At 43.1% G+C, this 13,861-nt stretch overlaps 1 protein-coding gene across 4 annotated transcripts in view; it reads left to right on the top strand.

Moving 5' to 3' along the window:
- The window catches only part of LOC123978449 (signal-induced proliferation-associated 1-like protein 1), a 35,168-nt gene extending 21,307 nt beyond the window's left edge, over positions 1 to 13,861 (top strand). For 2 of the 4 annotated variants that reach the window (XM_046061666.1, XM_046061667.1), the window contains exons 8-21: positions 2,249 to 2,828; positions 3,899 to 4,173; positions 4,284 to 4,547; positions 4,659 to 4,802; positions 4,901 to 5,058; positions 5,155 to 5,237; positions 5,484 to 5,902; positions 6,875 to 7,099; positions 7,719 to 7,881; positions 10,256 to 10,457; positions 10,762 to 10,911; positions 11,110 to 11,227; positions 11,553 to 11,631; positions 11,832 to 13,861. In XM_046061666.1, coding sequence (XP_045917622.1) covers positions 2,249 to 2,828; positions 3,899 to 4,173; positions 4,284 to 4,547; positions 4,659 to 4,802; positions 4,901 to 5,058; positions 5,155 to 5,237; positions 5,484 to 5,902; positions 6,875 to 7,099; positions 7,719 to 7,881; positions 10,256 to 10,457; positions 10,762 to 10,911; positions 11,110 to 11,227; positions 11,553 to 11,631; positions 11,832 to 11,975 — 3,004 coding nt within the window. In that variant the 3' untranslated portion in view covers positions 11,976 to 13,861. Of the gene's footprint in view, positions 1 to 2,248; positions 2,829 to 3,898; positions 4,174 to 4,283; positions 4,548 to 4,658; positions 4,803 to 4,900; positions 5,059 to 5,154; positions 5,238 to 5,483; positions 5,903 to 6,874; positions 7,100 to 7,718; positions 7,882 to 10,255; positions 10,458 to 10,761; positions 10,912 to 11,109; positions 11,228 to 11,552; positions 11,632 to 11,831 lie in introns of those variants that run through there. The other 2 variants (XM_046061668.1, XR_006826961.1) reach the window with 2 other exon arrangements.

Raw genomic sequence — 13,861 nt, 5'->3', positions numbered from 1 at the left:
TACCACCCCCCCCCCCCCCCCTTTCTCCTCCTTCTCCTCTCCCTGCCTGCCACTTTGCCTTTGGGCAGCGTGAGGCGGAATGGTCTGAAGGAGTTAGCGCCATGCACATGAAGTGCTCTCTTCACCCAGACATGCATGTGAGCAGGGAGGATTGTGGAGAGCAAATTCCCCCCTCAGAGCTCACAGTGTCCATCTCAGGAGCGCATGGGTCAGGCCAGCCTTCTGTCTCTCGGCTCACACAAGCCTCAAATTCAGGCTAATTTATTTTGAGCCCTTCTTTTTGTCGCTCTCTGGCAAGTTCCTTTTTTTTCTGACCAGGTACTCCATCCCATCGATTATTGGACATCTTCTTTCAGCTTGCTTCAGGGTGCATCTTTTAGTTTTTAATCTGGGAAAAGAGAAAGGAGAACGCTGGTCCTCCTGGTTTGCCTTTGGCTTCTACTCACACTCTGTGGATCGAGGCACCATATGTTAGGACTTCACTCCTAATTATTTGTCGCAAGTCTTTCCATGGATGCTTTCCCCTGTTGGTTTTGGGTCCAGACAAGAGAACGCAGGCTACTACAAGGATTTGCAACACCAAACCGACTGGTATATCTGAAGTGTCGAATTGTAGCTGCAGAACAGAAACGAGTCGACCCATTAGTCATTAATTGCAACAAAGATTCAGGATGTTGTTCATTAATACTCTGAAGAGCATCGTTGCTTTTTGGTGAAACCAGGAGGTAAGTTATAAGTGTTTGTGTTGATGTTTGTAGTTTGTGGGGTGTTGGTGGTTGTTAAAACCATGCAGAGTAGTTGATGCAGTGATTTGACGTTGCCACTAGCTCAATACCAAGCTCTGTGTATTTCATCTGATCACACAATTGCAAACAAAAACAATACACACACACACTCATATACAGATCACACTTACATAGATTCCTACACACACACACACACACACACACACACACACACACACACACACACACACACACACACACACACACACACACAAATATACTAGCTTGAAACTTGATGTCCCACAAAGAGATTTTTGTTTGTTTGGATTTTTTTATATAATTTCATGTGACTGTCTTCATATCTTGCATAAGGCCATTCAATAATGTGGTGTCTTTACTTCTCTAATCTCTATTAATAAAGAGCATGTAATGATTTGTTGAGCCATCCAGTTATTAATAGCCTGTTGTTGCCTCCTGCTGAGATTTGGATAATGCTCAGGTCATATTGAGCCAGACCGGAGCATTAGTGGAGTAAGTGGCCCGGGGCCAGCAGGGTGCTAATCTGCTGCTTTCAACCGCTGCCTCAAAGTCCCACAGGGCCAGCAAGGCTGATTGCATAACTAGACCTTTGTTTAGGAAACATTTGTGCTTGCTAGCTTTAGCTGCAGCACAGCTTCTCCATACCATGATGTAGCAAAGACTGGCAGAGTTTCAGCACGGGGAGCTGACTTGTCAACTGTGATTGGATGTATAGTATTTATACGCTGGGGTGTAGTCAGGCATGGTTTGCAACATTTCAGCTACAGGCAAAGGCTGCGTTATCTGTTTAATGGACTGGATAGAGACTTGTCAGGACTGTCATGTCAGCTTATCCAAGACCATGTCTCAGTTTTCTTGTTTTTCATGGGCTTTTAGTGTATATGCTACTGACTCTATGCTTAAAAACACACTGTATTTGTCGTACATTGGGCCTGTTTTATTATGAACAACATATACAACAAAAGCGCTACCTGCACCTGTTCACTAATTTATAGTAATGCACAATGTAATAGGAGCGGTAGAGGCTAACAAGAGTAGAGCCTTGTTTGCAGGAATTCTAACGCCCTCCTTTATACTCAAAAGTGAAACAGGTCAAAGGCAACAATACCTTAGGGGGAAACTATGTAAAGATGTTTCCACTGTGCATTTTTTTTAGCCCATGTGCTGTTTGTCCTTGCAACTTTTAACTTTTTTCCCCTGGTTATAGGACATAGAAACAAGTTATGTTAGCTTTTAGTGTTTTTATCATGTGTCATGCTTTGGTTTTATGCAAAACATCTTGTTGTGTTTCATGGTATTTATATTTTGTTATTTTGATGTATTTAACTTTGTTTTCCTGTATTTCTTTTGCCACTTTCAGAGTCAAACCAAACCGTACTTTTAAAGTACATTACTGAAGGCCTTTAAAAAGTGGTTTACAGGTATGGTTTATCTATGTACTATAGCAGTGACCTCAAACCCCTCCTCTTTTTTTCTCTCTACAGTGTGGCTGTCACCCGTTCCCAGGACGTTCCCTTGTTTGGCCCACCGATCCCCAAAGGCGTGACCTTCCCAAAATCCACTGTCTTCAGGGACTTCCTGTTGGGCAAAGTCATCAACGCTGAGAACGCAGCCCACAAGTCAGATAAGTTTGGTGCCATGGCAACACGCACACGGCAGGAGTATCTGCGGGACTTGGCAGAGCGTCATGTAACCAGTACTCCAGTAGAACCCACTGGAAAGTTCCCCTTCATCTCTCTGGCACACAAACGACGGGAGAAGGTGCGCCCGTACAGTGGGGCGGAGCTCCGGAGCCTTGGGGCCGTGACCTGGCAGGTCCATGCTGAAGACCAGGTAGCCGGAGCCGAACGCGAATGCCTGTTGGCCATTTCAAATGACTTCATCATCTTATTGGATCAGGAGGCCAAAGCGGTCGTGTTTAACTGCGCCACGCGTGATGTGATTGGTTGGTCAACGGGGAGCCCCGCCTCCATGAAGATCTACTATGAGCGTGGTGAGAGTGTATCACTGCGCTCCATCAATAACAACACGGAAGACTTTGGAGAGGTTGTCAAAAGACTGGAGGTCAGTGGGGCACCACTACTGTCTATGACAGTGCATCTCATTAGCACACACCATCTGCTGTTGCTATCAGAGGCTACACTGAGCCAAACACTCTGACAAACAGCTTGTAATGAACATCACAGTCCTTGTACCTCTGACTTTCTGAATGCATACTGCTGTTCTCATTATATTTACATTATATCTAGTTATCTGGAAAGTTAATCCTTTACAGATAGTATTGATTCAAACAGTTGAAGAAACCATCAATTAAACAACCAGTGTCAATGAGTGCAAAGGTCAGGGCCTTTTGGAATATCCATGTAGACAGTGAACAGGTGTGTAGTTAAAAAGAGATTAGTGAAGTGTTTCACTGTGACTTCCAGACCCATGATGCGTGAGGGCATAATAATAGTATTGTTCATGTTAATATAGAAAACTAAGGGCGTAGCCTCAAATCATACAGTCACCAAAAAGCCACAGCTGTTGTGCTGACTCTATGATTTTCAGTCATGTTATGCATAATACATAGTAATTTGGTGATATGATATCATTACTGAGGTTTTCAGTGTGCTGTAGGTAAGGCATTGCTTCTTGGCGGTGCATTTGGATCATTCTTTTGACACTGCAGTTCTTCTTGGTGGTAATCAAATTAAAGATTTACTGTTGCCTGCCACCCGTACTGGCACGTGCCCTTCTTTGTAAGGCAACAATGTGTTTTTTCCCCTTTTTTTCCCTGGCTTTTGTTGTGGGCATCAACAAATGCTTCAGAACTTTAGCTAACTGGAACTCTGCTCCCTCAGGGTTGTACTAACTACTATTTACTTCTCACTTAACTTCCCACAGGCAGAGCAAGAGCTAGACGTAGTGTCTAACGGTAGTCAGTTATCATGGGAGTGTTCAGTATTCATAGTATGTGTTTGAAATATGTGCCTCAGCTTGGGTAGGATTAGAGCTAGTGTCAGATGCATTTTAAAAGATGTGGTTGAGGCTCTGAAGGTTTTTTAAAGAATTTTAATACACATGCATTTCTTCTACTCTTTCTCTGATTTGCCCTTTTGCACCTCCACTCCCTCACTTTATCTGTTCTGTAGCTGTTGACCAAGGGCAGTCAGACCACAGAGATGACCCTGCGCCGTAACGCCCTTGGCCAGCTGGGCTTTCATGTCAACTTTGAGGGCATTGTCGCTGAGGTGGAGCCATATGGTTATGCTTGGCAGGCTGGGCTCAGGCAGGGCAGCCGATTGGTGGAGATTTGCAAGGTGTCGGTGGCTTCACTGTCTCACGAGCAGATGATCGACCTGCTCAGAACCTCTGTTACTGTCAAGGTGGTCATCATTCCCCCACACGAGGACTCCACACCACGCAGGTAGTGTGGATATAGATGATCTATAGATGCATGAGAAACTCTGCTTAATGCGGTTGTCTGTGGCTTTTTGAGGCTTTCTCTAAAATATTCTGACTGTGATGTGTCAACAGAGGCTGCTCAGAAATCTACCACATGCCACTAGTGGATTACAAGAACCACAAGGAGGGCATGCCCTACGAGTTAAAGTTCCCCTTCCGCCCCACCAACAACAACACCAACACCAAGTGGCCGCGCACCTCATCCAGCCCTCAAACACGAGCTGCCGGCACTGGAGGAACGCTGATTAAGGCTCCACCTTCAGACTTCAGTGACCGCAACTCTGCTGCTATTCCCCGAAGTGTGTCCAGCGATGGGCGGCCACTCAACCCCAAAAGGTCACAAAATAAATATAATGCTGTTATGGAACTTGCCGATACACTGAACACAAAGCTGTCTGGTTGCAGCGTGAAGTTCGTCTATAGTGACATACTTATGTGTCGCCACAGATATTCGCCAGGGAACGACAACTACGCTCTTGCCTGCTCCATTGTGATGGGTCGAACGATGCACAACATAAACTCCCCTTCCAGCCTCTCCTACACAGACACCATGAGCTCCAACCACTGGAGGCAGAAGTCGATGCCTGATGGGTAAGTTCTTCTGCCCCTTACCATGGGTTAAATATGCTGAATTGGCCTGTTGCACTGCATCTGGCAACATAGGTGACCTTCCTCATTTTCCCCTCTAGGTTTAATAACAACAACTGCCAGTCCCCTGTGTCATCTACACGACATGTGGCAGGTGAGGCGATCAATGGGATCAAAGCAGGCTCTAGCACTGGTATTGCATGGTCCCGACCTGGGGAGGGGGAAGCAGCCAGCAGACAGGGTGACAAAACCAGTGCGGGTAAGAGAGACTCTGGTCTCAGCATTGAATAAGACAGTATTACTGTGCTGTCAAGTCTGCAGATTTCACTACCCCATATGTCTTTGCTTCCTACAGACACTGTTGTTTCCAAGGCAGTGATTCCTCGACTTCAACCGTCAGAGCAGAGCAGCCACATGTCTCCCAACAAAAGCACTAAGGTGAGCCGGAATCAGCAAGTACCATGCTGAATGTAATTTCCTTGCTCCTATTTGATGGAAGGTTACGAGCTGAAGGACTCCCTGTGGTAACCTAAGGGATGCAGCATTTGTATACCAACATGTACTAAGAACAGTCATTCAAATGTCTCTAACATCAACTTACAATATCATTATGGGTTCTCCGAGTCATTAAAGTAAAATTTGTACTGTAAAGATGTGCTAATTTGGCTTCTCATCTCTGAATAGCCGGATGGTCCGTATTCATCCAGCCAGTCAAGTAGCAATACTCTCTCGAGCAACGCCTCCAGCTCCGCCCACAGCGATGAGAAGTGGTATGAAGTGGGCTCACGTTCAGGAGTGCGGAGCGATCTTGAGCTCAACAGCTATCTTCAGGGCACATCAACCGACAGTGGCATCGACGCCTCCTCGTTCACTGCCACACAAAGCAGCACAGCTTCCTCAACCGGTGCCTTCCGGACCAAAGACAAAATCCCATGGCAGGAGGACGCAGCTGGCAGCCAGAGGGCCACAGACACTCCACCTCCAATACCAGACTCACTTGTCGCTATCGGAGGCAGTGAGATCCCAGCGAAGAGTCCAACAGGTTTTCCCCTAGTTCACGATAGTGGCTCCTACAACCTGAGTGATGCCGCCTCCCACTCCAGGTGTGCTGCTGTTCTGTGAGAGTCAGCTTTAGGCAGCTGTGGAATTTGTGCCCTTGCATCAATGTTTTATTAAACAGACAGTGATTCATTGTAGTCCAGATATATCCTGTACCACCCCAGATGGAAAAGTCCAAAGCTCTGCAGTTTGGCAGTAACAAAGGAAGACTGAAATAACTGTGTGTGTGTGTGTGTGTGTGTGTGTGTGTGTGTGTGTGTGTGTGTGTGTGTGTGTGTGTGTGTGTTTTTGCATTTGTATGTATCTCCATCTCCCAGTATCAGTGATAGAAAGGAAGTACTTGAAGTTGCTAGAAATGCAGACTGTGAGCTCAGCACTGTTCCCCCACTTCCAAATCCCACTTCCTTTGAATCTACTAAAGCTTTCCTCACTTTCTTCTTGCTCTCAGCCAGAAATAACTCAGCTCCACCAGACCTGTACATTGGCAGCTTTGTTTTATAGTATGTGCACGCTTGCACAGACACAAAACTTGCTGTTTGAAAATTCAAGCTTTCATGTCAAACTATGGAGAAATGGTATTTGAAGGTGCTGGAAATTAAGTGCAAGGACACAGTGTCCTATATTTTAACTAAAAAATCATCAGTTTATTCCATCTGCAGAGATAATACGATATGAAGTGATGGAACAGGTTAACTAATGTTTTTTAAGGGAATCTGTTTATGTCCTGTTTATATATGCAAACAGTCTTAATGCTAAAAGTCTAAAAATCTAAAAGTTTGAATTAGAAGAAAAGTCATTTTTTAGTGAAATTAAAGATATTGATGCTTGATCAATCATGCTAATTGAACAAAGGCCAGAGTAAAATTCAACAACGAAAACCCTATAAATGAATAGCACTATACAGCCACTTAATCTGCTCTTGGTGCTTGTTTATTTTATAACTACATGAATATCAAAGTCTGTGATTCCTTCCTTTACCCATGCACATGTCTTCACCTTACTCCACCTTTCTCCAGCACCGTAAGCTCTGGCCACTCAGGGAGTCCGATGGGCCAGGGCTGCAGCCCCATGTCGCCACAAGACGAGGCAGCCGCTGCAGCCACCTCACCCACATCCCCGAACTGCCAGTCCCCGGGGACCAAGAGTTTCTACCCTCGTCAAGGAGCGACCTCGAAGTACCTGATTGGCTGGAGGAAACCTGGGGGAACAGTCAACTCTGTGGACTTTGGCAGCACTCGCAAGTAAGATGGGAATAATTTTTTCCGCCATCTGTGAATCTCTAAAACTATGTCAGTGCAGTGCTGTATGTTTTGATTAAATTATCAGTGTAGAAATGCATCATGCTGTTGGTGATGTTGATGTTTTAGAGACTGGGGAAAGGAGTGAATATTTTGTCCCAATGACTGCTCACCTAATAACTTGGAATCACCTTTTTAATTTTGGCCAACACTGCCACCATGTGGTTTAGCTGAGTTTGAAACCGTTCAAAGGAAATCTTTTGGTTCTCAGAGAAGGGTGACTAAACATAATTGCCCTGTTTCATTCATTCAATGCAGCATATTTCTCATTGTTTGGGTGGGTGATTGCATCATTTGTGGTTGATGACAACTGTTTTCACACTACTGTAGTCTACAGCTGCTCAACAAACCACAGTTTTTCCTGGAAATTAAGTGGTGAAGTGTCTTGTCAGGGGCATGTCAACATTTGGAAAGAATAGTTGCAGCTCCTCATCTTTCACAATTTCCTATCCAGACTCAGAATTTGAACTGGTGACCTTTAATCCCAGGCGTGATTTTTCTATACAATGTGCGATATTTACATTTAAGAGGTAACTCTCTCGGTTGAATCTTTTATCTCCAGACGGCACCAGAGCGATGGTCTGCTGGGTGGTCAGCCGCAGCTCAGGGCCAATCTCCGGGGCTGCCAGTCGCCCCAGCGGCACACTGCCAAGTCCAGCCTGGAAGAAGACTTGAAGAAGCTCATCACACTTGACAGCCCTCCACCTACTACAAGTGAAGAGAAGGTACTGGGAAAGGCTGTGGCCTAACTGAATATACTAATGCTTGTAACATGGACCAACATAGCATTCAGACTGCAGGCCAAAGTGACCCAAATCTGATTTTTTTGCTCATACGTGACTTAGATCTGAAAGTGGGAACAGTCCAAGTCACACGTTGTCTGATCTTTTCCAGTTTGGATTTGGTTTTTCATACGTGGTGCAAATCAGATACAGGTCATATTTTTTTTAATGCAACGTCACTCTGGATGGTCAGATCACAATTCATTTAACTCTGTCGTCACTCTAGATCAGTGGTTCTCAAACTTTTTCTGGCACACACCCTTTCAGAAGCCAAAAAATGTTCACGCACCCCCACTCCAGCAAAAGTGTATTTCATTTTTATCAATCATTAACAATACAGGTGATTGAAAGAAACAAGAATCATGTTAGCAAAATAGCCTTGCTAGCATCAGATCACTTTTGCTTGTTTATGTCACCACATGAATCATATTCATGCAACTTTAGGTCCGCTCAACATCCATGACCCTCCTGTCTCTACGCCCTGGGAGGCCTGCCCCCCTGTTTTGAGAGCGCAATTAAGTAGCAGAAGTAGCAGCCATTGCCATAATCTGGCAAGTCTTTCTCCTCGTCTTGTTATCATTTGCTTACAAATTCCTTTCTTCCACTTGAAATCAACTTAAAAATAAAACTGTAGACGCTAACCTCTGTGGCCTCATGTTTACTTCTATACGACAACCTGCTGTGTGTGATATCGTATTATAATTTTGCGCATGCGGTTCACTTTCAGGATGTGGCCAGTTCACACGAGTCTGATGTGGGCCGCATTTAAAAAATAAATAGAATCAGAAATGAGCATTAAGGCCTACAGTGTGAACGCAGTAAATGTAGTACACTTATTCCCAACAAGGGGCACTTTAACCCCAGGGGTTACCTCTGCAGTTGTAAAATCAACTAAGCTAAACTAAAATAAAAATAAAAATTATTACAGTTTGTTTTAGGTCATTGCAAATTGAGTCAGTTTTAACCATATACTGTATATAAGAAATGGACGTAGTCATCGTGACGTCAACCGTTGGTTTGTGGACTGCCGTTTTGAAGCCTCGAGTTTGGCTGATAGGGCGCCGCCATGTTGAGTTTTTGCAACCAGGAAGTGCCCGGAAGTGACGATACGGCGGAGCTAACGGCCTTGTGCGGCACTAGCTAGCTTGCTTAGCTAGGTGCAACTGTAACTCACGTTAACTGTCATTTTAACAGGGCTGATAACTTTGTCTAGCGAACAACAGTCTTGAAACTAAATGTAATTCTCACCAGAGAAAGTGAACAGCCAACTCCTAATAAGCTTTTTCAATAGTGCTGGTTAAATTTACACAGTGCCGAGGGTATGAGTCGGCTCTAGCCTGATTGACAGGTCGCCATGGTAACGACTTGTCAATCATAGATAATCCCGCCCTGAAACATACTCTACTTTGTGGTCTATTTTAAAATAAATGGGACCATAATTTACTAAATGAACATCATGCTGTGTTGAAGAAGACTTGAAATTAGCGACTGAGACCATAAACTCATCAGGAAAGTGTTTACTGGGGTAATTATTCAGCTGAGAAGTAGGGTCATTTTCCCATTATTTCTAATGGAGCCGGACTTCTTTTTGCAACCAGAAGAGTCGCCCCCTGCTGGATTTTCAATAGAATGCAGGTTTCAGGGACTTCCGCATCGGCTTCATATTGTAGACCGGAATTTTCCCGCTTGGTTGAAATACATTACCACTAGTTAGCAAGCGAGCAGATAAGTTGAGATAGTTGTCTAAAAGTAATAGACAAGCAATTGAAATAGCTAGCTGAAAGTAATGGATAAATTGTTGAATTAGTTAGCTAGAAGTAATGGATAAAGTAATGCCTAAGCGGTTGAAATAGTTATCTATATGTAACGAATACATTTTGAAAATGTTAGCCAAATATAATAAGTCATTTATAAACAGTTTAAATATTTAGCCAAAAGTAATTAAGAAAAGTTGGCACAGTTAGGCAAAAGTGATCTATAAATGGCAGAAACATCTAGCTTCTGCCCGCTCCAAGTGGTAGTAGTAAATGCTAACTTGCTAATGCTAGCAAAGCAAACTTAAAAAAAAAAATATATATATATATATATATATATGTACACTTAATAGTGTTAAATAACATCCACTTTAAAAATCCGTTAATAAGAACATATTTGGGTGGGGCTGACAAAGAAGGTTGACAACCACTTACTTAATATAACTTAATAACAATTGTTCACTTAAGTGTTTTTTAAGTGATTCTTTTAATCAAATACCATTTGCAGTATTTCTCTTTCTTTGTCTTACCTGAGTCCTGTCACTTTCCATCCCTATTCAAAGCCATTGTTTCCTGGTCCGCCTCCCACCCGTCGCTCCCTCCAGAGAACCCTGTCAGATGAGAGTATTTACAGTGGGCAGAGGGAGCCATCCTCCAGTGGACAGCGTGACACGCCTACTGACCTTCTGTTCAGCTGCTCCACCATGCCACGCTCACCCACCACTCGCCATGGACCAAGCCAGCGAGCGTCACACAAATCCCTGGGTGAATCTTCAGTATTTATAGCTGATCATAGAGGAGGTGGAGGTGTGATACATATTGTCCTGTGGTCCTTTGTTTGTAGTTATAACTAAAGTAATGAAGTAGGATCATTTGATTTGCAGTACATACGTCATCAAATAATCAGGTTTGTAACTTTAATCTCAAAAAAATGAAAAAAAGACTCCTCCAAAAGCTCAAATTAAATGTAGCATCACTGTTGGTTGTGAAATTTCTCTATTTTTCTGTCATGGGAGAACAGATACAAAAGCTGTACAGTGTGTTTTACTTTGCTGTTCCCCATCCCCAGGAGACCTGTCAGCCCCAGAGAGCTCAGAGCTGGAACAGGAGAAGAAGAGGCAGCAGCTGCAGGACGCTGTCCTCATGCCCCTTCCTGACACTGGGGCAGATGGCCCGCTGGACTGGGCCCACCTGGTAGACGCTGCCAAGGCCTTTGAGGGTAGGCACGCGTCGTGTTTTCATTTCCTCCTTGAAATCATTGGAAGTGAAGGTTAATTAGTGACATTTCTTTTCAATGGGAGATGTGGCAGAAAAACCCACCTGTCATCTTTATTCTCATCAGAAGAGGGCACTGTTAGTCTGTATTTGTTCTCTCTCTAGATCTGCTACTAATGACTTGGAACTGTTTTTTATTCAGAGCAGAGGCTGGTCTATCTAGCAGCCCAAGAGGAGAGCTCCATGCCTGAGAACGCAGCAGCCACCAGCCCCCAGCAGGCAGAGCCTCAGGCAGCCCCGCTGAGACAGCCCTCGCCTGGGTAAGAGGCCTAAGGTTATGGCCTGGGACCAGTGTTTGCTTTAATCCACTGGTGTCCAGCACTGTGCCATGGAAGAGCCTGCAGATTACACTCCAATCAAACACTACTGCAGCTGATATTACTAATTAGTCCTCCATTCCGGTTTAAAAAGTAAAAAAAAAAAGTAAAACCAGCAACCAAACTATTGTTTGGCTGAAATGAAAGCATTTGTAAACCTCCATTTCGTAGGACTTGAAAAAGGCACTTTTTCACGGGCGCAGCTTTAACCTCTGCTTCTCTCTGAAGTGTTTGTGTTTGTGTTTGTTCTGGTTGTCCTTTTTTATAGAGAGACTCCAGCCTGCCTGATGGGGAAGGTCAGTCAGCTGGAGTCAATGGTGAAGGTGCTACAGGAGGACTTGAAGAAGGTGAGTTATGGTTCAATAATTAGGTATACAGCATGTAAAGCTGCTACAGCCATTGGAGAAGCTATGAACATGGAATAGAGCATAGATTTTTTTATTACATTACATGTAACATACAGATTAAGACTGACAATTTGTTATTGTTTTGATGTCAAGATCTAAGATCAGATTGCTGAGATACAGTATGTCTTTATCACCATCAGGAGAAGGACGCCAAAGCATCACTGCAGGCTCAGATCCAGGGCCTGCGAGAGGACAACCAGCGTCTCTTGGAGGAGTCCTACAGCGCCTCAGCCAAGCTCAAAAAGTTCACCGAGTGGGTCTTTAACACCATCGACATGAACTGATGCACAGAACCACCGATTGCTCTGCATTAGGAGTTTGACCACTTCTCAAACTGATCTTTATTCAGTACTGCACTTACAATAGAACTACTCATAAAAAAACTCACAACATGAACTGTTTCTCTTGGGCTTTTACAAACCAGTACCATCCTGGATTTATATGCCATCCTTCCTCGGCCTTGTGTATCTCTGGTCTAATCACGATGACAGGGGAATAGAAGAAAAGGAGCAGTGGTGCGACTGTGTTCCAGTTTTGATCAGCATGCACACCCTTCCTTAAGAATTTTGCAAATATGATGCTTTGTGTCCAGTTTATTGGATTGTTGGTATCCCTGCATGTCAGAGAAAGCAAGATGTTGAAACTAACCTAAAGGGATTTAAAGTTAATGTTCCCAATACCTCCCCAGCTAACCTAATTACAAGTGAACAGATTTTCAATTAAAAAGCTTTGACACAATTTAATATCATCCCATGCAAGAGTCTGATAGAGGATAGAGGTTGACTCAAAGGCTAAGAATTAAATGACAGTGTTATGTAAATTAATTGCTGTTTACACATCCTTTAATTGTCCCAATTCAGTGATAACGGCACTGAATTGTTTTATTATAATTATTTTTTATTACTAGACAAAAGAAAAGAAACTATAAGAGATGATGGTAGATGTCATCCCCCATTAGACACTGTGCTACTGTGCTTTTTCAGTAGCGGGGGGGGGGGGGTTGTAGACACAGACAGACAGACCCTTTGCATAGCACATAAATGTAACACTGTAAAGTCAACTCTGTGCTGACTGTGGCACGATTGTACAAGTGTATGAAATGTTTTATTTCTAGAGGGTTAAAAGCGAATAAAAGTTATATATATAGGACTACTGGTCCCAAGGTAATGAAAAGAATATATATATTGTAAAAAACACAGAACAATATGTGTGCCATAAAGATAGAGACTGACAGTCCAGTGTCACTTATTCAGATTATTGTAAATATATGACGTTAACATTTATTTTCTCACCTCTGCCCTTGATATGATACGTAAAGAATATTTATGACAAAGATAATGGCCAAGAAAGAAAAACAACCATATGCAGTTAGACATCTGCATGTACTTATATATAATGGTCAGTATTCTACATGAATATATAGATATAGATATATATATCCTTTAAATCCAAATTAAGTTTTCAACAGGAGAACGCTAGCTTTTGTTTACTAATTCTTATGTTTTTTTGTAAGTCCTTACAGTTTATTTCCAGCCTTGCCTGCTGCAGTGGATTGATTGACAGTGCTACCTAGTGTTGACAACATGTAAAATGCGACATGGAGCTGACCCAGTCCTCCAGCCATAGCATGCTAAAAGGCCTCAGTCTGATCCTTACTTCTCTCAATAGATTAAATTGGTACTGTTCAATATATGATTACATAGTAGGATATTGTGTAAATCCTGAAATTCAAGCTACAGAGTTTTCTGTAAATAAACATCTGCTTGTAAGCCTGACCTGAATTTGGTCAGTAGATGACCCGACAAAGTCCTTATTTAAGCCTCATAACTGTTTCCTTTTGTACTAAGATACTGTGCAACTGTATATAAGGAGAATTTGATATTCATCAGAATTTGCACCTTCATTATTTTTTAAGATTATTTTTGATGTATTTCTGCTTAATTGGCTAGGATATAGTGGAGAGTGAAAGGACCAATATCAAAGATAAACAGGGGATAAGACTGGACAAAGACCACAAGCCAGGATCAGACGAATGAGCCCGGACCCCTAGCACAGCAGATTGCCCCTGCACCTTCATTCTTAACATGTGTGACAGCATGTGATTCTGTTTCCATTGAGCTGTGATGTGTAAAAATGTTTATATCTATTAAAGATATTTTGTTGAATTACA

The sequence above is a fragment of the Micropterus dolomieu genome, linkage group LG11 (assembly GCF_021292245.1).
Source record: "Micropterus dolomieu isolate WLL.071019.BEF.003 ecotype Adirondacks linkage group LG11, ASM2129224v1, whole genome shotgun sequence".
In the NCBI taxonomy this organism is placed as follows: domain Eukaryota; kingdom Metazoa; phylum Chordata; class Actinopteri; order Centrarchiformes; family Centrarchidae; genus Micropterus; species Micropterus dolomieu.
The sequence above is the reverse complement of the archived record's forward strand: the minus strand, read 5'-3'. Positions and strand labels throughout refer to the sequence as shown.